This window comes from Erpetoichthys calabaricus, chromosome 15 (assembly GCF_900747795.2).
Source record: "Erpetoichthys calabaricus chromosome 15, fErpCal1.3, whole genome shotgun sequence".
NCBI classification, from domain to species: domain Eukaryota; kingdom Metazoa; phylum Chordata; class Cladistia; order Polypteriformes; family Polypteridae; genus Erpetoichthys; species Erpetoichthys calabaricus.
In genome coordinates, this window is record NC_041408.2 from 77,515,625 (window position 1) to 77,542,312 (window position 26,688).

The window sequence follows — 26,688 nt, forward strand, 5'->3', positions numbered from 1 at the left end:
AGTATCAAAATTATGTGCCTGAACAAGTCAAGTAAAAAAACTGACTTGTAACATTTATTTCTATAGACTGGAACACCATTTAGGCTTGGTTTCCTGCTGTGATGGGCTATAGTTCTTAGTAACTGTGTAGTGGAATACAGTAAGTGAATTTTGAATTTAGGGAAGTGAATAACTAACTGAATGAATACAGCTAGCTATACAGCTATAGTTACAAATAAACAAAACTTCACATTTGTATTGCAGAGAAGCTGCACAGATTTCTCTATGGCTACTCCAGTTTCCTGTTCACATTGGACAGACTGGCATAGCAGGTTATTTGGCAACTCTAAACTGACACCATATTGCTGTTTGCAAGAGTGAAACCTTTGAAGCACTGGCAGCCATGCCCTCAGTGCTGACCATCTGCCTTCATGACCCTGAAAGTGAGAATTAAGTGGGTCTAAGAATGTGATGTTGATTGTTAGCAAAGGTGGCATGGCTGTAAAATGTTAGCACTGCTGCCTCACAGCTCTTAAGAAACTGAGATCATCCTGGCCGCTAGATGGAGTCCTCCCTGCACCATAGAAGTGCTCTGGATTCCTGCAGGGCAACATGGGAGATGGAGTTTGGATCCACAACTCTGCTGGGTACCATGGGTGCCACCGTGTGACGCTGCAGGGAGACACGGGAATTTTTATTTTCCTTATAGCCCGGAAATACTCCCAAGTCACGGGGACGGAAGAACAGAAGTACTTCCGGGCTGAAGAAAAACATAAGTCTTCATCTGACCCGGAAGTGCTATTGAATCACATGGACTGAAGGACAGGAGCACTTCCGGGTCAAGGACTATGTAAAAAACTATGCAAAACCCAGCAAGCTGAGCCGGAGTTGGGTGGTAGTGTGACAGAGCTGCTGGGAGGAGAGGAGGATTTATTGTATTACTGTGATTATTGATTTGTTTATTGTGGTGGTTTTGGTGCTTTAAAGCACAATACTGGGAGAAGAAATAATTAAAAGAATTCCTGGTGCTTTAACTTGGTGTCCTGGACATTTGTCTGTGGGGTTTGGGAAGTGACAGCGCCCTCTAGTGTCACAATATTCAAATTCAAATTGACCTGGTGCAGGTGACAGTCTCTGAATGGTGTTGCACAGGTTGGGTTGCTAGTTGCGCTCATTTTAGCTGGGTAAGCTCTCACCATTTGTAAACTGGATTAGAGAGTTAATAAAATTAATTAATGGATATACTGTATTTTTCATTGTGTGTAATGTTTTGAGTTTGAGATTTAAGTTCACTGGTCAGATTTCGTATTATTGCATCTTACCATTAGTAGTAAGTTGATTCAAGTTATTTAGTGCTAGCCTAAGGTGTTAAAGTTGTTGCATGTGTGAGTAACATGTAAAGATTTGCAATGAAACAGTTGAATCAACTGAATTCCAGCATAGTCACTTGGGTAGGTTGGAGACTGATCCACACTCAAAGAATGTAAATTACCGTATACAGTAGACTCCCGCAAAGTTGCGGTTCAGAGTTCACGCCCTCAGTCATTCGTGGTATTTTCCTTAGAACCTATCTAATAATTGTTAGCGGAAACTGCAAATATCCTCCACAATTTTTATGGCTTTTTTTGTGACAATACTGTATTGTAGAGAGAACAGGAAGCAACTGTAGAGGAAACGCGGCTTGGGATGGTGAAAGTAGCCAATAGAATTTGAAACTGCGACTCCCAGCAGTCCCAGCAGTGGCTCTGATTGGTCATCTGCTGAGGGTGCTGGGGCTATTGGGGTCAAAGGATGTCAGTGCGGCTTTTAAAAAGGAGGCCAGTGACCAAAAGCAAAAAAAAAGTTTTTGTAATTTGTGTTTCAAGTTCCTGTCCCTCTGCCTGCCTTCTGTTGGGTTAACCTGTACTTATTCGTTTTGTCCTGGATCGTTTCGTGTTTGGGGTCTGAATTGTCTGCCGTCTGCCTGTGTACATGAGGACTGTAAGTGGATTCATGGCCATCCTGCAAAGAAAGGAGCGCTTCTGAACCCGTCCACCCGTCTTCACCATTTCAAGAACTGGCGGTAGGACTATCTTTACATTCCCATTCAATGTGCGGATCTCTGGACTATCTATTTTCATCATTACATTTCATCCATTGCCGTTTTTCATGAACGTTTTCATGATTTACTGTGTGTGTTTTGTTGGTGCTTTGTTGTATTTAATGAGTAATCGCTGTAAGGGAAACAGGGGTGGTATCGTTGTTTTCATTTGCTGTATGCTCACATATAAGTCGGGTCTTGAAACCCAAAAAATCGATCATAGAATCAGACCCCGACTTATACGTTCGTTCAAAAATGCGACACTTAATTTTTTTTTTTTAACATCTTCTTGGCTCCTCCAATCTCACATCAGTTTCTCAGACGCATCAAATTTGATTGCAGCAGTGCAGTTACTAATTTCTTTCGCCACTTCAACGACGTTTAATTTAAAACCAGCTTCATATTTTCTTCTGATTGAACGCTCCACCGTAGATAAGGGATACTCTTATGATAAAGCACAAATCAGTTCAAACGTTGCTTCGGAATAGTTTGGGTATTACCATGTGGTCACATAGGCACAACAGAGAGGTTAGGAGCACACGCTGATACAGCGCATTGCCACACACACACACACACACACAGAAAAAAGCGTCAGTGTGCTCTGTGGTTACTCTCTCAGGTGGGTGTTAGCGTATCATAATCTCTTGGACCGACATTATAAAATAACAGAAATTATACAGTAAAATCAAGTCCCGACTTATCCTCGGGAGAACTTGTCTGCGAGTATATACAGTACTAAAAAAATGACAATAAACACATTAACATAGCTACAAACAATTTACAAAAAAAGCACAATCATGCAAGCACCATAAACTGGAAATGCCCTGACAGCAGTGAGTCATGAACATAAGTCTAAAGCACGGGTGTCGAACTCCAGTCCTGGAGGGCCGCAGTGGCTGCAGGTTTTCTTTCATTCTAACCATCTTCTTCATTAGTGACCTGTTTTTGCTGCTAATTAACTTCTTTTGCCTTAGTTTTAATTAACTTGACTCAGGCCCCTTAGTTGTGCCTATTTCCTTAATTAGCAGCCAAACAATAATGAGACACAAAACAAGCCACCACATGACCAGCTCACCTGTGCCCATCACACAATATCTGAAAATAAAGAAAGGTGAAGGTCTCGGTAAGGCTGATCTCTCAGGTCCCCAAAACATTTTGACAGTGATCTTAGAAAAAACAGAAAAATCAATGCTTTTGGAAATGTCTGCTATAGCAGAATGAGAGCAGCAACAAAATTCAATAATGGGTTTAATTAACAGCAAGAATGGGCTTCTCATTAAGAGATTGGTTGGAGTGAAATTGGTTGGAGTTTGAAATCCCAGTTTAGCTGGTCACCTGTTGGTTCGTTTCATGTCTCATTTCTGTTTGGCTGACATTTAAAGAAGAAACGAATCAATTCAGAGGACTGAATCTTTAAAAAAGCAGGCTATTAAAATTGAAAACTGATCACTGATTAGGAAAAGGGTTAGAATGAAAACCTGCAGCCACTGCGGCCCACTAGGCCTTTACAGGTCTAAGTCTTTACAGAGGACCTCCTAATTGCAATGGCAATGTCATCATATTCATAAAAGTAATAAGGGGTCAGTTAATAACAGGTATTAGGTGAGCCTACACTACCTGCAATGGAAATCACAGAAAACTTTATCTTACCTGTATTTGCTTGGATTTTTAGTATCCACTTTTTCATCAGAAAGCGGGAAGGAGCACTTAGAAGATATTCAGAGCCATCACGCAACCTAAAGGTTAAATAAAAACAAACAAACATATATAGTATATGATTTCTTTAGATTTAATAGGTTCAACAAATTCTTTTACTTGAGTACCCATAATAACATCCTTTGGTGGCTCTGAACACCTAAGTGTTTCACAGTTGAACAGTGTATTATGTCAAATGTTCCATTACATGAGCCACTTTCAAATCAATCAGAGTTCTTGTAGTAACGAAAGGCAGCAGGCCAACTGAAAAGGGGTTTTCAAGGATCATGATTAATGATGTGATGTGCCCTGCTCAGCATGCTAAAACTGAAATCCTGACCAGGAGAAGTTTACAGCAAATGAGATAAAATAATCCATTTTCCCCTCCATTTGTGGCATTATTTAATAAATTACACCATTGAATTTGCAAGATATGGTAACAATGTAAGCTACAAAACTGTGAAGTTTTACAAATTTATTTTTATGGCAGGCATAGGCTGGCGTTTCAGCTAGGACAGGACATGATACATTACCCGGTCAGGAGACCAAGGTAATTAAAGGACAGGGCAGACAATGTATTCAAGCTACCTGCTCTCCCTAACTGTTACGTGGCAGCAACCCTGGAGGTGGGTACACCAGAAGACACCCACAGGGCATACTGGGAATTGTAGTGACGTACAGCATCCCTGTTGGCGTCCCTGGGTGCCACCATAGCGTGCTGCTAGGAGCTGTGCTGCTTGGTTTTTGAGACTTCCGGTTGACCTGGAAGTGCTTCTATCGGGCTATGCCCTGGCACCAGAAGTACTCCCAGGTCCCAGATAAAAGGAGCCACCCCACCATATTCAGACGACTCGGAGCCAGGAGTGAAGACAGGCAATGTTTGTTTGGGAGTAGTGGAGGAGTACGAGAGAGGAAGAAAGAGAGAGGTGAAAAGAATACTGTTAAAGAACCTTATTGTAAGGTATTTTTGTTAATAAGTCTGTGTTATTTGAACCCAGGACTGGTCCAGCCTGGTTGTGTTTGGGATGCTGCAATCCCTCCTACTGGTTCAAGTAGCATAAATCATCCTGAACCCGATGAAATGGTAACACTCTAAAAGAAAAGATGCTTGAAATCTTTACATGAATTCACTTCTTGTTTAATCCAATTTTAGAGTTTAGGAAGCCTGAATTACATTCAGAAGCCACCAACTTTGGATGGGTTGTCAGCTGATCACAAAATACAATGCACACCAACCCTTTAGTGCTCCTAGTTGTCCTACTCTACCCATCTTTGTGAGATAAAACTGAGTACACTGAGAAGTAATGCATGTACAACATATAAGGAGAATGTGCAGGCTGCTGGAAGTGTGAAGCGGCAGTGCACCACAATACCACCCACGTCTGACCCTTTTCATGACATATATAAAAGAGAATTGTATAAAGTAATGTTTATACCTTAGGGTAAAGCACAATAATTAGATTTTTAAATTATTGCTGTAAAACTTTAAACATCAGCATTTTGCTTTGAGCTGGAAACCCTTTCTTTGGAGCTGAACAAGTGCTGCATCCTTGTGTTGGGTTTAAACATGGAAAATACCATGAATGCAGCTTTGGGGTGCATTGAATGAGACTTGTAAAAATAAATAAATGGCTGAATAAATTTAAAATCCTATAACTGTTCAGCAGGAGGTTTGGTGACACAATACCAAAGCACATGCAAAACTATAAAAACAGCTAATAAAAACACAAATTGCCAGAAGAGCTGCATTTAACAATGTTCTAGTAATAACAAACACATGTAACATCTCCCTACTGGACTCACAGATCCATGCACAACATCATAAAGAAAAAAGTGCTGCAAGTTTACTAACAATTCTTTTTTGTAGTGGACCACCAGGGGGCAGTGAAATTTGTGAAACTACTAAATAAGACAGCTCCTGTTCACCTGTTAAAAGCAGCTTTTAGCAAGGAGGGTTACAGGTGTTAAATACTGGAGGGCAACCATGGCGGTAAAATTAAAACTCTTAATTCATTCTTTGCAGCTGGTCGAGCATCAAATCAAATCAAATAGGCTTTTATTGTCAATTCACTATATGTGCAGAACATACAGGAGAATCAAAATACTGTTTCTCTCTCATCTTCGTAGTACAATAAAAATATAAAAAAAAGTATAACATATAAGATAAACAACATTAGATGTGCAATACTCATTAGTGCAAAAGCCAATTACAGTAAAAAATGAGAAGGTGCATTATAGAGTAGCTTATGAGATGTACAAAAAGACAAACAGTTAGCAGCAGATGTAATACTGAGTCTTTATATAATACCAGCTGAGGTAGGGTACTTGGTAGATAATGACTCTTGTTACGGTCCACGGGCAGGGGGCAGGGGGGAAAGGTAGTGGACAGAGTTCAGCATCCTGACAGCTTGGTGGATGAAGCTGTTACACAGTCTTGTGGAGCGGGCGCCCGGAGGCTCCGGTACCTTTTCCCTGAGGGGAGGAGGCTAAAAAGAGAGTGAAAGGGGTGGGAGGAGTCACCAGCAATGCTGATGGCTCTACGGGTGAGACGGGTGTGGAAAATGTCATTAAGGGAGGGCAGTGGGGCACCAATGATCTTACTGGCCGCATCCACTATGCGTTGCAGGGACTTCCTACAGGAGGCAGTGCAGCTTCCATACCACACAGAGCTGCAGCTGGTGAGGATGCTCTCGACTGTGCCCTGGTAGAAAGAGCACATGATGGGGGGTGGAACTTGGGCTCTCCTTAGTTTGCGTAGAAAGTAGAGGCTGGAATGAGCTTTCTTGGCCAGTGATGTGGTGTTATCTAACCAGGAGAGGTCCTCTGAGATGTACGTCCGCAGGAACTTGATGCTACTCATCCTTTCCAAAGCTGCACCGTCGATGGTCATTGGGGGTGTGATGTGAATGACCTCTCCTGAAATTGACAACAATCTTTTGGTCTTTCCCACGTTCAGTTCTTTACACCAGTGGTCCCCAACCTTTTTGACAGCAAGGACCACTTTGTTAGATGCAAATTTTTCCTCGGACCGGTCGGGGTTGGGTTTGGCAGTTTTATACACAATTTACATAACATTTCTATTAAGTTATTAAGCAGTTCGCATAAGTTTGAAACCCAAGATTTTTCTTCTTTTTTTGCATATAACAAAGACATATGCTTTGCATTTGCCATTCCAACAGATTGCACATCACAAACATTAACACTGCTATCTTTTTTTCGTGTCTGCCGTTTCTATAGGAGGGTGACAATGAGTTAAATTCCAATGGATGTTTTTCAAATGTTGACAAGCAATAAGCAAAAGGTATCACTGAAAACCACAGAAAACAAAAACAGCAAAAAAAAAAACTACGAGGAAAGTTTGAAGAAAGAGATTTTTTTACAATGTTTCTGTTTGGGGATCGTTGTGCAAACGTGCAGAACTGAGCTGTGACCACAGATCTAACTGCTCTGTGGGTGATTCATTCAAGGTCACTTTGTTGTAATGAAAGCATCTGCTGAATGTACTTCATAGTAAAGCGATTTCTATAGACTCGTGTCATATGGGAAACTGTCAGAACCATAAAAATAACTTTGTTGTAATACTCTCTCACCTCGGTCTCTCTCCTCTCTCTGTGCCGCTGCAAAGCCCTGCCTGCCAAGTGTTCTGAAAAGTCTGAGTGAGTCTCCGTTGCCGGCAGTTCTCTCGCGGCCCGGCTGTCAGACAGCTGTGGCCCGGTAGTGGGCCGCGGACCGGGGGTTGGGGACCCCTGCTTTACACCACTGGACCAGTTGGCTCACCTCGTTCCTGTAGTTGGCTTCATCATTGTTGGTGATGAGGCTGACCACGGTTGTATTGTCTGCAAACTTGAAAATGTGATTGGAACTGTAGATTGGTACACAGTCGTGGGTCTGCAGGGTAAAGAGCAATGGGCTGAGCACACACCCTTGTGGGGCCCCTGTGCTCAACGTGATGGTCTTAGAGGTGTTACTGAGTCCCAAATGGCTGAGTTTTTGTATTAACTGCTGGGGAATGATTGTGTTGAATGCTGAACTAAAATCTAAGAACAACATTCGTACATAGGAGTTCTTTGAGACCAGGTGGGTGAGGGCTAGATGGAGAGCAGCAAAAATGGCATCCTCTATGGACCTGTTTGACCTATATGCAAACTGAAACTGGTCATGGGAGGGGGGAAGAATGGACGTAATGCTCTGCATAACCAGCCTCTCAAAGCATTTCATATGGTGGAAGTCAGTGCTATGGGCCGATAGTCATTATAGCTGGATGGGAGGGGCTTCTTAGGAACAGGAATAGGACACTACCTTGTGCCTAACTAACATTAAGGTACGTATTAGTTCAATAAACCAGATAGAGGGGCAGGTAATTATGAGCGAGTTCATTTGGAGATTGCATTTTCAATATGACTTCAAGTTCTGCAATAGCATTGTTACTCAGATGTCACAGGAGAAGACTCAGAAACCCCCCTGTACAAAAGGCATAGTGGATAAGGCTTTGGACTTCAAACCCTGCCACTGTGGGTCCAAGTCCCGCCGTTGACATGGCAGTCACTTTCACAGTGTTCTTTACTAAAGCTACTGGCAGAAGAGGGAGTGATGAAATACTCACTGGAGGAGAAAGCAGTTCATCTTTTTGGTATAATCAGGGGCAGGACTGCAAACAGCACCTGTCAGATTGAGTGGCATGCCAGCTATGCAACTCTGCAGAAGAAATAAAAAAATGTTTAAAAAGGCTAATCAGTACATCGAAATGTATTTTATATAATGTCTTTCACATTGCAAAGTGAATACCAAAGAAAGAAAAAATAGACCTGAAAGTTGCTAGTCTAGACTTGAAGTTAATGAAAATACATTCTAAATCAGATTACAATTACAGATTACAATAACATACATTTGGAAGATCATATAAAACTCCAGAGAAATTAATTTATAAATTATATTGGTACAGGAAAAAAGTAAAAATATGATAAACAATACAGCAGAATCAAAAGTTTGGGACCAAACTAAATCCTTCAATCCATTTCGGAACCAGCTTTATCCACTACAAAGTCAAATATACAGTAATTTAGAAACCGACACTGGACTATAAGTCAGTTGTTGGCACACTAACACACTCTCTGGGATAGTTTGGGATGGACAATTACGACATTTGAATGCATTTATTTAGGAAGACACAAAGCAACAGGGAAAACATGGAAATTCCAGTGACCAGATAAAGAACTGAATTAGGTTCCTTAATCTACCCTAAATAAGACAAATATTATTCTTTCAGCTGCTTAGTTAAATTTCAGGGTTACAGGAAGCTGGTGCCTATCCCAGCAGACTTTAGCCCAAGGCAGGAATCAGCTCTAGATTGGGCATTAGGCAATTGCATGGCACACTTGTACTCATACCAAGTCAATTTAGACATGGTAGTTAACTTAACAAGTATGTCTTTAAGATATCAGAGAAAGCATGGACTCACATAGTGAAAAAGACACACTAGGGTAGAATCAAATGCAGGTCCCTCCTGTTATGAAACACAGGTATTAACCACTGCGCCACTTTAAATAAAAACACACACGCCAGATTTATGTCATAAATGCTAAGTAGTTCTTAATTGCCTTGTAAAATGTTTATTGTAAAAGATGATTTACTGTATAAAATAAATATCATTTGATAATTGCTTTTTAGTATGCTTTCACATAACTAAATTATGTACATCAAAGATAACACACAATAATCCACAAGAACAGTGATGCATACAAAATGCCACACTATTAATTACAGAAGACCTGTTATTTAATGTTGCATTAAAAAAATATTGTTCATATGTATAGCAAAGGATAGAACTGCCGCTTAGCAATAAAAAACACTTTTTCAGAAAATGATTAAAAAGTAGTGGAAGAAAAACTGGGCGGCACGGTGGCGCAGTGGTAGCCTGGGTTCGCTTCCCGGGTCCTCCCTGCGTGGAGTTTGCATGTTCTCCCCGTGTCTGCGTGGGTTTCCTCCCACAGTCCAAAGACATGCAGGTTAGGTGCATTAGCTATCCTAAATTGTCCCTGGTGTGGGTGCCCTGCGGTGGACTGGCACCCTGCCCAGGATTTGTTCCTGCCTTGCGCCGTGTTGGCTGGGATTGGCTCCAGCAGACCCCTGTGACACTGTGTTAGGATATAGTGGGTTAGAAAATAGATGATGGATGGATGGAAGGAAAACTGCATTTTTCAGACATTCATTTTCCTTATTGAACGTACCATACAGTCAGTGATGATTTTGATCAGGCTGAGTTTTCGGATAAGTGCTTTCTGTGCTACAGTTGTGTCGTAATGCAGGACTTCCAGGCTAAAGAACTCTTTCTTTCCCAAGGCCATTAGACTCCTAAATAACTGACTGGAGTTTATAACCGTGGTTCACCTCATTCTATCTACCTCACACAACTGTAACTGTATTTGACTTGTCCATCACACACCTACCTGCACATTACACTTTATACTTCTATTCTGTTTTTGTACTTTATGCTGTCTCTGTTACTTATTATCTATCTGCTACTTATTATTTTTGTTTATCTTTATATGTTGGTTTTGTCATTTGGTGTGGACAGCAAAGAAAGAATTTCATTGTACAGGGAAAAGTGTTTCCTTACTATGCACATGACAATAAACTTTGAACTTAATGGCAGCTCTCACACCAGTGGGATTAAAATCACAGTTTGTTGGGTTGCATATTTGGCTCAGACTGGCTTGTCCAGTTTTATACCCTCCTTAGGTCCAGATAAAGAAGTTATGCCAGGGTAAGCAGAGTTGAATTTGAGAACCTTTATGTAATAGGAGGACAATGTCCAAGTTGCAAAAGCCTTTTAAAATGAATAATAAAATTCATACATTTGAGGTATTTTCTATTGAAAATGTGGGCTAGAGGGCGTCAGCACTTTATATTTTTTTTGATGAAAACAATCTATTTATCATTGTGTATTTTATATCTTGATTAAAACAAAATAATAAAGTGACTCACAGATTGATGAACTTACCTTTAGTGTGTCTTTTCTATCCTGGTAGAAACAGAGAGTTTGCTTGAAAAGCACAGCATGGTATGTGTTCCAGGTTCTTGAGGCCGCCTGTTACACCAGAGCAAAGGTGAATAAATTAGGCAGAGAAACACAGATAATGTGAAAGCTGATCCATGGATCATTAAAAAAAGAAAGAAAAGAAAAACAATATTCTGTTTATAGACAACTGAATGTGTTTGGCACAAAACAAATGACAGTGTGGAAGGAAATGTAATCATTTCAGGCAGAAGCTGAAAAAAATCACAGAAAGTGCTATTTCCTAAGGAGAAGGCCCATGGTTGGACATATTATTTCTAAGTGGGTAATACTTTGATAGTTTAAAATGGGGAAATGCATCCAGAGATGTCAAGTGTATTTTAATAAAAGGTTAGCGTCAAATACACTACATACACGTCTTTTATCATCAGTTCCCTCATTCAACTAATTCTTATATAGTACACTACAGTTTAAAAGCTCCAAAAGCTGCACACATTTATTGCACATTTATTGTAACATTAAAACCAAACTCAACATAGTAGTTAGGATACAGTAGGTACCATCCCTGATGCCCCTTCCCAGACTGTTATTCTGAGCTAATAAGATGAGAAGAGAAATGGACAAGCTAGACACGCTCTTCACAGGTATGTACCAGGCAGGGCAGTGGGGGTCACCAGCACCTATTCACTCTTTCTCTGAACCTGCAGAGGATGCCACAACTGTTAAAGACACCTTACATAGTCCAAGCGCTCAATAACAGGTTATCCACTGCGTTTAAGTACTACAAACAAGTAGTTCTTACATGAAATAATGAAGATGAATGACAGGCCAGTGCTGAACCAGTTGTTGCCCCTTGTTACAGACCACCTACTGTAGGTCATCTCCTGTTTTCCTGTCAGGCACTTACAGAAGTAAATGATGCTCTGATCTACATGCTTCATAGAGACTACTTCAACCTGAACAAAGTTGGCACTATAATCAAGATCCTGTTCTTTGATTTTTCCAGTGTCTTTGACACTATTCAGCCTTTCTGGATATCTTTCTATATAATACGCTACCGTGGCTGTTCGTTTGTCTGTCCAGGATTTTAAATCCCCTGTAGCTTGCAAACCATTTGAACTATTGACCTGAAATTTGGTGCACATATACTATGTGACCTCTACTGTCCGCTTTTGGGGTGATGATTGACCTCCAAGGTTATTCCTCTCTTTATTTTTGTTTTATTTTATTGTAGAATCAACTCTTGGCAGCAGGGCTGCCGTGCGGTGCATGCATACGGGCGCCGTTCTCATCCCTACCACCTTCACCATCACTTCCTCTACCTCTTCATATCTTAAATCATTCTTGAAGCAGATTGAAGACTTCAGGGCCAGCTTAAGTGAAAAATTAAGGAAAACGTACTAAGTAATTGCCACACAAACACTGACTTAATCAGTTTTAATACAAAAAGATGCCGACAGAAGAAGAGAAGAAGTGGGCCACTAGGGTGGAGAAAAGAAGAGCTGCTCAGGAAGCAGCAAGCGCATCAACCTCTGAGCAAACGAATGGTAAACATACAGAGAAAGAGGATGAAAACTAGGAATGATCAAGTCAAGTGGATTCACTGCACATTATCGTGCAGTGCGCCATTACTGGTATATAAAAATTAGCAAGAGCTAATGAAGGTAGATGCCCTCAGCCTCCTGTACCACTGGCTATCTAACTTGTGGCAAATGGTTTTTGAGGTTCTAGGATTTTAAGACTGTGGTCAACAACACTGTTGAAATTCAGGGGGCACTCTTGTCTCTTTTCCTCTCTTCACTGTCCACACAACTGATATTAAGTACAACTCTAATGTCTGCAATCTACAGAATCTCTCAAATGACTCCTCCATTGTAGGCTGCACCAACAACAGACAGCAGAAGGAGAACTGAAAAGCAGTGGATTGACTATTTCATGTGATGCTCAAGAATCACCTGGGAATGGGACTCTTTCTGAACAGTATACTTGATTGAGTGGACAACACACATGTTGTACAAAAAAGCAGAGATTGGTGTTTTTTCTGGGAACTTTGGTCCTTTAATGTGTACAACTTCTATGAATGCTCTAGCAGTTCATGATGGCCAGAGTACCATTTCACACTGTAGTTTGCTTGGAGTGTAACACCAACTGAGGGCATGCCCAACACCTACATTAACTGGTCTTGAAGGCCATAAACATTATAGGGCCGATGCTGGACTCATTGGAAACAGTGGCAAAAAACAGGACCATAGCAACATTAGAGGCTGTCACAACTAATAAGGTCTCTTATTACTAATAAGGCTGAGTCAGTAAAGCGCAGTAGACAACCGAGTGCTTTGCTCTTCTCTTTTGTGCCTGTTTACTCCATCTGTGTGATCAAAGTTGTGTATGTGGCTCATAGCTTGAAAAAAAAAAAACCTAAGGAATCATCTTCATCTCATCTCATCTGCTTAGAATTCCAAGAGCTAAACTTAAAAGAAGTGTTGAGGCGGCCTTCTGCTGGTATGCACCAAAAATTTGGAATACCTTACCGAAAGAAATTTGCCAGGCTAATACAGTGGAGCACTTTACAAAATTGATAAAAACACATTATTTTAACATGGCTTTCTCATAGCTTCATTTTAGTTTAATCCTGATATTCTGTATGTGCATTTAATTATCAATATCATTCATGTTGGCTCCGAAATCCATACTAACCCCTACTTTCTCTGCTGTTCTTTTCCCGGTTTTCAGTGGTGGTGATCAGCGCCACCACCACCCGATCAAAGCACCGTGATGTCTCATCATCATCAAGTTCTTCCACATGAAACCTCTAAACCATGAGGACTGATTGAGATAATTGATGTTGGGTAGAATGCTTAGAGGGGGCTTGGTGGTCTTGTGGCCTGAAACCCCTGCAGATTTTGTTTTTTTCTCCAGCTGTCTGGAGTTTTTTGTTTTTTCTGTCCTTTCTGGCCATTGGACCTTACTTTTATTCTATGTTAATTAGTATTGCCTAATTTTATTTTTTATATTTTGTCTTTTTTCTCTTTCTTCATCCTGTAAAGCACTTTGGGCTACATCATTTGAATGAAAATGTGCTACAGAAATAAATGTTGTTGTTGTATCTTTAATGTGATTTTATGAATTTGATCAAATACACACACCAGCATTCTGCTATGCAAACCTGAGTATGCCCAGCAGATACTGTATCTAGATTACTTGGGGTCTTTAATGAACAAATCTTGCAAATAGGATATTTTAGCACAACCTTGCACTGTACACTACCTTCTTCCCACCAAACTGCAGCATGTGTTTCCTCTCCAATGTTCCCTCCATTGACTGGAACACCAGCCTTCTTCCATTCTGGAAACATAAAATAACAACAATATCCACATGTGCAAAAGAAAACCCTCTTTCAGATGAGGGGTGATTTCTGGGTATGTATTGTTATTTGGTTCATTCAGTTCCATTTATTTTTATATAGTGCACTTTCTTTAACAAGCTGAAAGCACGGTTTACATGTATATGCATAATTATAGTAAAAATAAGACAAAAGATATCCATCCATTAATTTCCAAACTGCTCATTCCAATATAGGATAACTTTGAACCAGGGTCTATCACTGTAAAGCACACTCAGCCATATCAGGTCAATGTTCAGTTGGCGGTCAATCTAATTTACATATTTTTGCAAGACGGGAGGAATCCAAAAGACCTACAGAAGATCAATTTGATTAAGAGCAGGACATAACACACAAACACTGACCGGGCCGAAATAAGAAGTCAGCCCAAGATGTACAGGTTAAATTTACTTGTGACACTAAACTGACCTAGAATGGCCAAGTGTGCTCTGCAATATGCTGTTACCCTGTCTAGAGCTGTTTTCTGCCTTTTGGCCAGATAAATTGTGGCCTTGCTGTGATATAGAAGTTGATTTAAAAAATGAATGAATCAACTGATCAATCAGGCTTTTGAAAAATTAGATTTAGAACTTAGATGTTCACAGCAGGAAACATAAACTACAGCAGGGGTGGCAAACTCCAGTCCTGGTGGGTCGCAGTGGCTGCAGGTTTTCATTCTAACCCTTTTCCTAATCAGTGACCAGTTTTCACTGCCAAGTAACTTTTTTTCCCTTCATTTTAATAGCCCTGTTTTTAAGGATTCAGTGCTCTGAATTAATTATTTTCTTCATTAAATGACAGCCAAACAGAAATCAAATGTGAAACAAGTCAACGGTTGACCAGCTAAATTGGGGCTTCAAACTCCAACCAATTTCACTCCAGCCAGTTCCTTAATGAGAATGTTAATTAAACCTGTTGTTTAATTCCACAGCTTGCTGATGCTCTCATTCTGCCACAGCAGACATTTCCCAAACTGTTGATTTTCTGTTTCTTATTATTGACCTGAGAGATCAACCTTACCAAGACCATCACTTTTCTTTATGTTCACATAATGTGGTTAGCTGGTCACCTGTTTGTTTGTTTTGTGTCACATTATTGTTTGGCTGCTAATTAAGGAAAAAGAAAGAACTAAGGGGTCTGAGCGGAGTTAATTAAAACTAAGGCAAAAGTTAATTAGCAGCAAAAACAAGTCACTAATTAAGAAGGTGGTTAGAATGAAAACCTGCAACCATTGCGGCCCTCCAGGACCGGAGTTTGACACCCCTGCTTTATAAGAACAGAGCATGAAAATTCCTGTTTATAACTGAACACATCTCATATATTTTAGAGTATACTGCTTCAAAACACAAGTATTTTAAGTTACACCCAGGGTTTTCTTAACTTGGCTTCAAATATAATAAACATATAAACAATTGTGCTATAGCTCTTTGTTTTTAGATAGAATGTACACTTCAGAGAGCCACTATATAAGTTAAAGATTGTTTGGTGAAATTCATGAAAATCAACAAAAGATATATCATACCATAATATCGGATAGACCACGGCTTTCAAGGGCTTCCATTTGTTCCATGTTCTCGTAGTCTTTGGTGTCAGATGCCAGCTGCTCTCTGCCATTATTTTCCAGTCCCATGTGGACTGACAGAAGACTCAGTGAGTGGTCCTGCAGAAGGTGCATAGTATCTCATATGTTAAAGGAAAAATATAAAGGCAGAAATAACTGTTTCACAAGTGTTTATAGACTGTCTTTGGTGTTTTGATACCCCATAAACACACAAAGGTTAACATAAACTTATGAAACTTAAGTCCATTTGAAGAAAAAGAAATGGAGTCTTGATAATGAGAAATCAAATGGTCACTCAGTATTTTTCAGATACCTTTGCACTCGATATATAAAACTCTTATAAAACAAAACTTTTAAAATGCAAGAAACTCTCCATACAATATGAGCAAATCACAGTATAAGAAGCCCTAAAAAGTCCATGTGAATTGTCATAGACTTTAGAAATCTCCACTGTAAAGTTGTTGTACTTTGCTTTATGCTTTTCTGTACTGCGTGTGTGTGTGTGTGTGCCTGAAATCTTCATTTAGATCTGTTTCTTTTAACATTGTTATCAAAACACATGAAAACATAATTTTAACACCCTAGCTATATTAAACTTAAACTTGAAGAGAAAAGAATATGACATGACCTGAGCCTGTTCCCACAGGACTTGGCATAAGGCAGGAACCATCCAGAGTTCCAGTCCATCCACATTCATATTCACAATAGACCAATTTAGAATGACCAGTAAAATTAAAGCACATGTTTGGAAGCACTGGCTCTGTGCTTCTGCTTAAAAAGTGAATTTAAAATCACAGAAACGTTAAAAGTAAAAGACCGACAAAATAAAAAAGCAAAAACAATTACGACTCGACACATTCTTTTTAGCTGTAAACAAAAAAATACATTGGTGATGCAGTTTTTAGCACTAAGACCTCCCAATTCCAGGGACATGGGTTCAGATCTGCCATGATTATTGTGTGGGTGGAATTTGCTCAGTCTTCTTGAAAATGTTTTTGGGTACTCCATGTTTTCTCAGTCACAAGTACTCAAAGAGGCACACTGATTATGGAACTACAAAACTACACTAGATGCTCAGGGTATACTGTATACTCATTAATGTACTGTATATAGGTAAAGCTATCCAAACTACATCCATTATATTCAGAAACATTATATTTTGCTCTGATAAACATCTCGGTTGTTGGTAACATTGAAGAATGTAACCACCTTGTAAATGATCTCAAGTTCATGGTGACTAAAACTGTCAGGCCACACTGAATTTTCATATCTAATAAAGTTGTTCCCAATGTACTGAAAGAAATGAATGATTGGTCATGCTACTTATACAATAGTAACATGAGTCACATGTTTTGAGAATGTCACTTAGACTTTATCAGGCTAAAATTTTGTGTTAAATCTTTAAATGCCCTGTTGAGGATAACATCTGATAGGACATGACTGCTTAATGAACAATCTGTTTGGGTACCTTATACTACATTGCTAACACATCATCTTATCTAATTCAGCTGGAAGAATACAAACCCACCTACCATCATCACACAGAAGGGAAACTAAGTCCAATTTCACTTAAAATTAGAAAAAACAAAACGACATTCACTTTACAAGTAACTGTTGTGGCGAGCAGCTGGGAGCGGTACCCAGCCGGGATGCCTGGAAGAACCGGGACTACACCTCCTCCAGACCACGAGGGCGCAGCCGCCCTGGTTGGTATGGGGACCATGGGAACAGAGCATGGAAGCTCAACCCTTCAGGGGCCAGTGGTCACCACCAGGGGGCGCCCAGATGGCTGAAGAGCCCTGGACATCAGCACTTCCACCAGCACCTCCAGGTGCTCCAAGAATTACCAGGGACACCCGGAGTGCTTCCAGGTGGCGGAAGTTCATCAGGAGGCACCTGTAGTACGTCCGGGTGAATATGAAAGGGGCCGCCTCCCTCCATTCGTCAGCTGGAGTCGGGTGGAAGTGGACGTAGCTCGGAGGAGAGGATTGGAGGCGGCGAAGACAGAGAGGCTTTGTGATAGAGGCCTGGACTAAGGGTGATTGGTGCTGGGGCACTGGGTTGTGTGTGTACACTTGTATATAGAAAATGTATAATAAACGTGTGTTTGGGTGTAAACCATTGGTGTCTGCCTGTCTGTGTCCGGGCTGCTTTCCAGATTTTGGAGGACATTTAGTAATGTAATCCTTAATTGCTTTATTTTTGCTATTGAACTTCTGGTATCCTTTATGATGCCTCAGCATCTTTCTGTGATGACTTTATATTAAATTTCTGATTTCTTGCTTTTTAGGTGGTAGGAAATAAGATGCTGTATTTGATTTGATATTGTATTGTAAAGTATATCTGACTGACTTGTGACTCATTAATTTTAGAGTTACTCACACTTAGCGTGTTTGTTCCATACCGTGCCCAAATGCGATTGTCCCCTCTCCTTGAGCCCAAAGCTGGCCTGCACTGACACTGTGCTTTAATATTCTGGGTGATCCTTTCGTCATCACCATTTACTTTGTGTAAAGTCAAAATAAGATCCGAACACGGAGTGACAGCATGCATGTCAAAATGATTTTCCTTATTTTATGTTTTTTTGGAGTTGTGTAGGGCAGGATAATGATCTGCCCCCTTACAGACTTATTGAGTGTGCAGCACAGCATTTTGCTATTAATCGTGCTGCACATATGAGAAGATTTTTACAGAGACAAATGATATTAAAGGAGGAATTTGAAGCTTTTCTTGCCTACTACAATTCACATGCATCTGTGAGGTGAGAATAAAAACCTTTTTTTAACTTAAATCGTATCAAATGACGTGAGTTGGTTTGTTAACTAACTTGTTGCATCATGGAGGTCATTCTGTATTTTGTGCTCAGGCACGTTTAGTGATCACACTGTTCCCGATTCCTACTGAAGTGTGCCTGGGTTCACCTTTTCCAAGCAGGCCTGGACATAGTACGGTTGGTTCGGCACGGAGCGATCACATTAGTCAAATAAACTAGACTCTGGGAGATTACATGCATGCAGACAAACATGCTCGGGCAGGAAGAAATGGCTAGTGTGAGTACACCTTTAATGTAGTTTATGGAACAAATAAATAAAATTGAATCATTGGGGTTTTAGATGTTGAATAGATCAACATGGTGGTGCTTTAATCAACCTCAGTTCCTTCAGAAACTTTGGTTTGTGTTTTGGTTGATTTGCTTTCTGTATGTAGTTTGCACATCCCAATCAAAAACATATAGCAAGAGTTAATCAGATTGATGAGGCTAAATTCCACCTTGAGGGTGAGTGGTTGATGAGTGTGCCTTTCATTCCAGGCTTGGTTCTAACCTTGAGCCCAAATTTGCCAAGGTAGGCATTAGCACTGCACGATAATATCCATCCATCCATCCATCATCCAACCCGCTATATCCTAACTACACGGTCACGGAGGTCTGCTGGAGCCAATCCCAGCCAACACAGGGCGCAAGGCAGGAAACAAACCCTGGGCAGGGCACCAGCCCACCGCAGGGCACGCACACACACACACACACACACACACACCAGGGACAATTTAGGATTGCCAATGCACCTAACCTGCATGTCTGTGGGAGGAAACACACGCAGACACGGGGAGAACATGCAAACTCCATGCATGGAGGACCTGGGAAGCGAACCCAGGTCTCCTTACTGCGAGGCGGCAGCGCTACCACTGCACCACCGTGCCGCCCTGCGCAATAATATACAAGATGAAATGGTTTCAGAAAATGGACGAAAGAAGTAACATTGCCCTTATCCTCATCCATGACAATTGTCCTAAGAATGAAATGTGGATAGTGCAAGTGCTGTAAATGCATGTGGAATGACCTGTACATTAGGAAAACCGAAAATGCTGCTCTTGCTCCTCCCTCTTTCTAATAATGCATACATTAATTATAAATAAAATCTCGGCAATAATTTTTCTTTGCTTTTTAAACTATTCATATATTCTGAGTTATTATTAAAACATGTAGAATAAATGTATAACCTAAAATTGATCTATCAGCTCGTTATAAAGCTTCATGCTTATTGTTTTTCCTTTCACACCAACAAATTTATTATTAAATAATGTCAGAATTATATCAAAGAATTGCCTTGAAGAAAAATTTTAAATTAATTCTAATTACTCTGTTGGGACTGTGATCTAAAAAAACACCCAGAAAAATATTATGAAGTGTGGTGCAGCATGGCTGGGGCTGACAAATGGATTCTTACAGAAAAATCTGAAAGCAAATAACCCTGTGACCATTCAGGTGACATAATGAATCAATCAATTAGCGAATTTCCACCAAACCATACAGTTTGACAGTTTAAGAACCATTGACTTAACTTTTGTTGCCCCATACACTGGTTTCCCTGCAAAAAAGATTTCCCGACTGCACATACACTACTCTGTACTAAAAATGAAGTCACCACAGTATTGTGTTCACAATTTTCTTTTTTAATCTCCTTGGTATTAACCCCAAGTGTTACTGGGTCCAGAAATCTATGTAAATATGGTTATTCCAGAGTCAGACTCAGGGTGGCATATAGAATGTTAAACTTGAATAATTCTTGGGACAGTATTCTCTGCCTTCCAGTGGATGAAATAATAACGTCCAGCAAAAAATAACGAATATTTCTGTACATTTTGTCACTTTAAGGTAACTTATCAATACAGTAATCCCTCGCTATATCGCGCTTCGCCTTTCGCGGCTTCACTCCATCGCGGATTTTATATGTAAGCATATTTAAATATATATCACGGATTTTTTGCTGGTTCGCGGATTTCTGAGGACAATGGGTCTTTTAATTTCTGGTACATGCTTCCTCAGTTGGTTTGCCCAGTTGATTTCATACAAGGGACGCTATTGGTGGATGGCTGAGAAGCTACCCGGCTTACTTTTCTCTCTCTCTCTTGCGCTGACTCTCTCTGATCCTGACGTAGGGGGTGTGAGCAGGGGGGCTGTTCGCACACCTAGACGATACGGACGCTTGTCTAAAAATGCTGAAAGATTATCTTCACGTTGCTACCTTCTGTGCAGCTGCTTCCTGAAGTGACATGCTGCACGGTGCTTCGCATACTTAAAAGCTCAAAGGGCACGTATTGATTTTTATCTGTGTCTCTCTCTCTCTCTCTCTCTCTCTCTCTCTCTCTCTCTCTCCCTGCTCCTGACGGAGGGGGTGTGAGCTGCCGCCTTCAACAGCTTTGTGCCGCGGTGCTTCGCATACTTAAAAGCCAAACAGACATATTGATTTGTTTGCTTCACTCCTTTGAAGAGAAAGATATGTTTGCATTCTTTTAATTGTGAGACGGAACTGTCATCTCTGTCTTGTCATGGAGCACAGTTTAAACTTTTGAAAAAGAGACAAATGTTTGTTTGCAGTGTTTGAATAACGTTCCTGTCTCTCTACAACCTCCTGTGTTTCTGCGCAAATCTGTGACCCAAGCATGACAATATAAAAATAACCATATAAACATATGGTTTCTACTTCGCGGATTTTCTTATTTCGCGGGTGGCTCTGGAACGCAACCCCCGCGATGGAGGAGGGATTACTGTATTCATGAGTTTCGTAGAGCCTTCCACAAAAGTACACAATAGTGTGTAAATGAACAGCTGTAAAGCCAGTCAAACTAAAACTGAAACATTAGCTGAATCAAGCGATAGTGATGCCAATGTGAATTGGTAATCAGGCGTTTACATGGACAGAGAAACTGAAGCATACGGCACTGTATGACTGAGCTGCCATGATATGAATTTGGTCGCCTGAATGTTCACTGTGGTGAAAGTAGATGCATGGCAAAAAGGCAAAATGATTGTGATCAAGAAGAAGAACAAGAACGATGTTAGACCCTAAGCACTGTTCACAATGCAGCAAGAGTTAATGTTCATATACAGTAAGGGGAAATGTGTAAGTCACAAAGGCTTGTGCTGTGGTAGCCTACAATAACATAAGGGGCATGTTGATTGTGCAGTTCAGTGACTGTCATTCTATCTCTTCATTCTCAAGCAACAGAAAAAATATCATAAGAAAAATGTGTAAAGAAACATGCTTCTACTGTACTGATTGTGACATCGGGATGTGCATTGGTGACTATTTCAAAACATATCACATAATGTACCATATCTGCATCAGTACAGCAATGGGCACTGGACATACCTTTCGTACTGTATTTATCTTGACTTTTTGGTGTTTACATGTTTCTGTTACACATAGTAACATTTTTTATTGTTGAAAAAAATTAAATGTTATTGACTAATTTTTCTGGAGATAAAAATATTGCTGAGGAGGCTACAAGATAAATAACTAAATTCCTTCCATTTGAAACAACAGCATAAGAAAGAGGTTCAGAAAAATTAATTAATTATCCCAAACTGCACTAATATTAACATTTAAATGAGTCTACTTTAGAATTCAAGTTAAAGCATGACTAAATCAGAACTCTCTCTTTTAATTCACATGCATAATTTATCAATCCGTTTTCTGAACCCACATTATCCACTATAATGTCATATGCTACAGCCATACAGACAAGAATGAACCTTGGATGAGACACCTGGGCAAAGTCAAGCAAACATCTACACTCACTTCAGAACTGTTAATGAATTTAACACACATGGGAGAAAAACCATTCAGATTTGCAGAGAACCTTCAAACTTTATATACAATTAATTCCAACTTCAGTCAAACACACAGCCTTTGAGCTGTGAGGCAGGAGTGCTTGCTTTCACCTAAATACTCTCATGGCTAAAAAACAATATTTCACTACAACACAATAAGAAAGCAATGCACAGAGCATTATGTTTCAGACTCAGCAAGGGGTTTTGGAAAAAGCTTTATACGAATACTGCTGGTAGGCTTTATAATGACAAAATATTTTATCGATTCTTGGTCAGAAATAATTTGTGTATTCCTGTGCTACTGACAATGTATATTTATGCTTGTGAGTAATTATCAAAAAATAATATATATGTAAACCCACATATAGAGTTATTATAGTCAAAGTAAAAAGTATGTGAACCCCTAGGAATGATCTATATTTATGTATAATTCCCATATGTATCTTCATGTCAGTCACATTAATGAACAAACACAGTCTCCTATAACTAAAGATACACAGATTTTCAGATAATTTTTGACCATATTGAATAAATTATTCAAACTGTGAAACTGAAGGTTGGAAAAAGTAAGTGAACCCTAAGCTAATGACTTTTTAAAAAGCTCATTGCAGTCAGAATTTCGCACACCTGGAGTCCATTTAATGAAATGAGTTCAGAGGTGTGGCCTTGAATGACTTTGACTGATCACAAACACTATAAAGTTTGAATTTGAGCTTTTGATAAGAAGAATATCCAGACGGGAATCATGCCTCGCACAAAAGAGCTGTCTGAAGTGGTATGATTGAGAATTGTTCATCTACATAAGGCTGGAAAGGGTTACAAAGTCATCTCAAAGATTTGAGATATTCATCAGTCTACTGTTAGGCAAGTTGTCTATAAATGGAGACAATTTGTTATTGTGGCTACTCTGCCTAGAAGTGGGCGCCCTGCCAAGATGACCCCAAGAGCACAACGCAAAGTCAGCAATGAGATAAAGAAGAACCCTAGAGTGACAGGAAAGGACTTGAAGAAGTCATTAGAGCTGGCTAACATCTCTGTTCATGAGTCAACTATACGCAAAACATTGAACAAGAAAGGAGTCCATGGCAGGACACCAAGAAGGAAGCCACTGCTACCAAAAAAGAACATTGCTGAACGCCTGAAGTTTGCGGAAGAGCACTTGAACACTCCACAACGGTACTGGGAAAATATTTTGTGGAGTGATGAAACCAAAATTGAACTATTTGGGAGGAACAAGCAGAACTTCATTTGGCGTAAAAAGGGCACTACATATCAACATCAAAACATCATCCCTACAGTAAAGTATGATGGAGGGAACATCATGATTTGGGGGCCTGGAAAGCTTGCCATCATTGAGGGGAAAATGAATTCACAAATTTATCAACAAATTCTCCAGGATAATGTGAGGATGTCTATCCATCAACTTAAGCTCAGAAGTGGTTGGGTGATGCAACAGGACAACGACCCCAAACATTGCAGCAAATCCACAACACAATGGCTTCAGAAGAACAAACTCTGCCTTTTGGAGAGGCCCAGTCAGAGCTCAGATCTCAACCTTATTGAGATGCTGTGGAATTACTTGAAGAGAGCCATACACAGAAGACCACCAAAGAATATGGAAGAGTTAAGGCAGTTCTGCAGGGAAGAATGGGCTAAAATTCCCCCCGCACGATGAGCAGGTCTGATCTGCAGTTACAGGACGCGCCTGGTTGAGGTCATTGCTGCCAAAGGAGGGTCAACCAGTTATTAAATCCCATGGTTCATTTACTTTTTCCACTACCACTGTGAACGTTGAATGCGTTTGTAAAATAAAGACATGAAAGAGTAGAATTTTTTGTGTGTCATTGGCTTAAGCTCATTGTGTATATCAGTACCTGTGACTTAGATGAAGATCAGATCACATTATATGATCAATTCATGCAGTACACCAGATCATTCCAAAGGGTTCACATACTTTTTACTTTGACTGTAACCAAGAAAATGAACAAGCGGTTTAAACTTTATCGAAAAAAAACTTAAAATTCCATAAGGAAGGAAAAAGAAGCAGGATAGTGGAGATTAAAGTGTGAACATAGGGGTAAGAAGATAATTAAAAGAAAAGGCCACAAGATGTACAAAAAGTAGTTGATGAAAGAACAATGTTAAACAGCATTATAGAAGAAATGAAAAGGACTTGTATATGGTCATTAAGTAATGCTCAGTGAAAGCTCATGAACGTGAATGTCCTAAAATAACTGTCAATAACAACAACAACAACGTAGGACGATAATTCCCATCAGTTCCTGCCCAGGCACACTTTATATTTTATCTGAATGCATAGCTGATGTCGTGCTGAGTGTAATGTGCTAATTACAGCTTCATTGTATTGCATTTCATATGAATTAATCTGCAATTTAGTATAAACTAAACTTCAGGGCCATGAGAGGTCAGAGCCTATCTCAGAAGCATTAACTACAAGGCAGGGACAAGCACTGGATGGGATGCTAGCTCATCACAGGAGCTAATTTGACATTTTCATCTTGTAAATACGAGGGATGTTCAAAAAGTTTCCGTACTTGAATATTTTTGTTTGAAATGGTGAAGGCGGGAGGAGTAGTAATTGGGCATTAAAAAGTTGGTACAACGCTGGGAAAATTGCATCGCAAACGAAGGTGACTATGTATAAAAGTGATGTAATTTGTTTTTGAAATTCTTAAATAGATTTAAAAAAAAGTGTGGAAACGTTTTGAATGTCCCTCATATACACTGTATGAAGTGGAACTGGGCAGCACAATGGCTAGACACAGGTTCTATTCTTAATTTATTATTGTTTATGCGGCATTTTTATGTTTTTCACGAGTTTTGTTGAGTAACTCATTATTCTTCCATGCAACAAACATGTGTATGACATGGTACCACGTTCATCTTTGGTAGCCTCTCTAAATTGGGTAGATATGAATGTGTGTAAGCATTGGGGTCCATTTACCATAAACATTGGCGTGAGAGGGGCAAAAATGATAGGCTACAGCATAAATAATAATATTAATAATGTAATTAGGTTTCAAGACCTGAGTTCAGAGACTGGTCATTGTTATTAAAAAACTGAGCAGCAGAGACCCATAGTGATGTATTTATTTAAACAAAGCATTAGAAACCGAAGTCTGAGGGGCTTGGTGTTCAATATGCAACAGAGCAGAGATCTTGAATATTTGTATAATTGCATTATTGACTATTTTAGATGGCTGTTTTAGTTTATATTATCCAGAATAAAAAGAGGATTGATATCAATTATTCTCTTCCTTGAAACTTGTATTTGTAGTCCTTGCTTTTTCGTAAAAATATGAAAATAAGCCTCTAACTGGAGTAGCATTAGAGACACAGATATAAAATAATAAAATGAAACAGTAAATATAATACTGTAGTATGACTGTAATATTAGGCTTTTAATCAATAGCTAAATATTAATTTAAAGTCAAAATGGGCAGCACGGTGGCACAGTGGGTAGCGCTGCTGCCTCACAGTTAGGAGACCTGGGTTCGCTTCCCAGGTTCTCCCCGTGTCTGCGTGGGTTTCCTCCGGGTACTCCGGTTTCCTCCCACAGTCCAAAAATATGCAGATTAGGTGCATTGGCAATTCTAAATGGGTGTGTGTGTGTGCCCTGTGGTGGGCTGGCGCCCTGCCCAGGGTTTGTTCCTTCTTTGCTCCCTGTGTTGGCTGGGATTGGCTCCAGCAGACCCCCGAGACCCTGTAGTTAGGATATAGCGGGCTGCATAATGACTGACTAAAAGTCAAAATATAAAAAGTTCTCAAATGGGCTTATAACTTGTCAAGTATTGTTTTCCTTTGTTTGCTACCATCGATGAACTGATTGATGACACTCATAGTTTTCTGTATATTTTATTATTTGCACATTTAGTTTAATTTTATGTGTCACACAAACAGTTTTATAGACTGTGTTCAAGTATTGTCCAAAATTGTTCCCACTTCTCAGACTAACCAGTGTGGCCATTATAAACTTCCAGCAACCAACGAGCTCTGCACTAGTAAGACTTTTATTTACTGTATGGAGTAATTGCATAGTGCTAGCTACAGTGCCATTCAAGTCCTATTCTACAGCAATTTCACATCTTTTGGAGTGTATGCCAGCACATCTCAAGAGACAGCAGGTCTGCCTGTGATCATCTGTTGCTGAATGAGCACAAGACTGGCACTGTTCAGTGATTTGACTCTGAACATGTATGCACATTTTTAAATGTAAAAACAACTGACATCATTTTGCCTTCAGAATAATTTATTCCAGTGTTTCGCCTGATTCTCTGACTTTCTCTTTTGTCCCAAAGACATATAAATTTTTAGGTGAGTTTAGATTTCTAAACTGGCCAAA

The 26,688-nt window shown here is 39.8% G+C and overlaps 1 protein-coding gene across 7 annotated transcripts in view; it reads right to left on the reverse strand.

The window, feature by feature from the left end:
* LOC114666113 (spectrin beta chain, non-erythrocytic 1) overlaps positions 1-26,688 on the reverse strand; it is a 521,913-nt gene that overhangs the window by 308,040 nt on the left and 187,185 nt on the right. For all 7 annotated transcript variants that reach the window (XR_007933536.1, XM_051919168.1, XM_051919167.1 and 4 more), the window contains 5 exons: positions 15,674-15,811; positions 14,037-14,114; positions 10,755-10,841; positions 8,358-8,449; positions 3,710-3,795 (listed from right to left, as the gene is read on the reverse strand). Coding sequence is in view for 6 of the 7 variants with exons in the window: in XM_051919168.1 (XP_051775128.1) it covers positions 3,710-3,795; positions 8,358-8,449; positions 10,755-10,841; positions 14,037-14,114; positions 15,674-15,811 (481 nt within the window). In the remaining variant the exon portion in view is untranslated. The remainder of the gene's footprint in view (positions 1-3,709; positions 3,796-8,357; positions 8,450-10,754; positions 10,842-14,036; positions 14,115-15,673; positions 15,812-26,688) is intronic.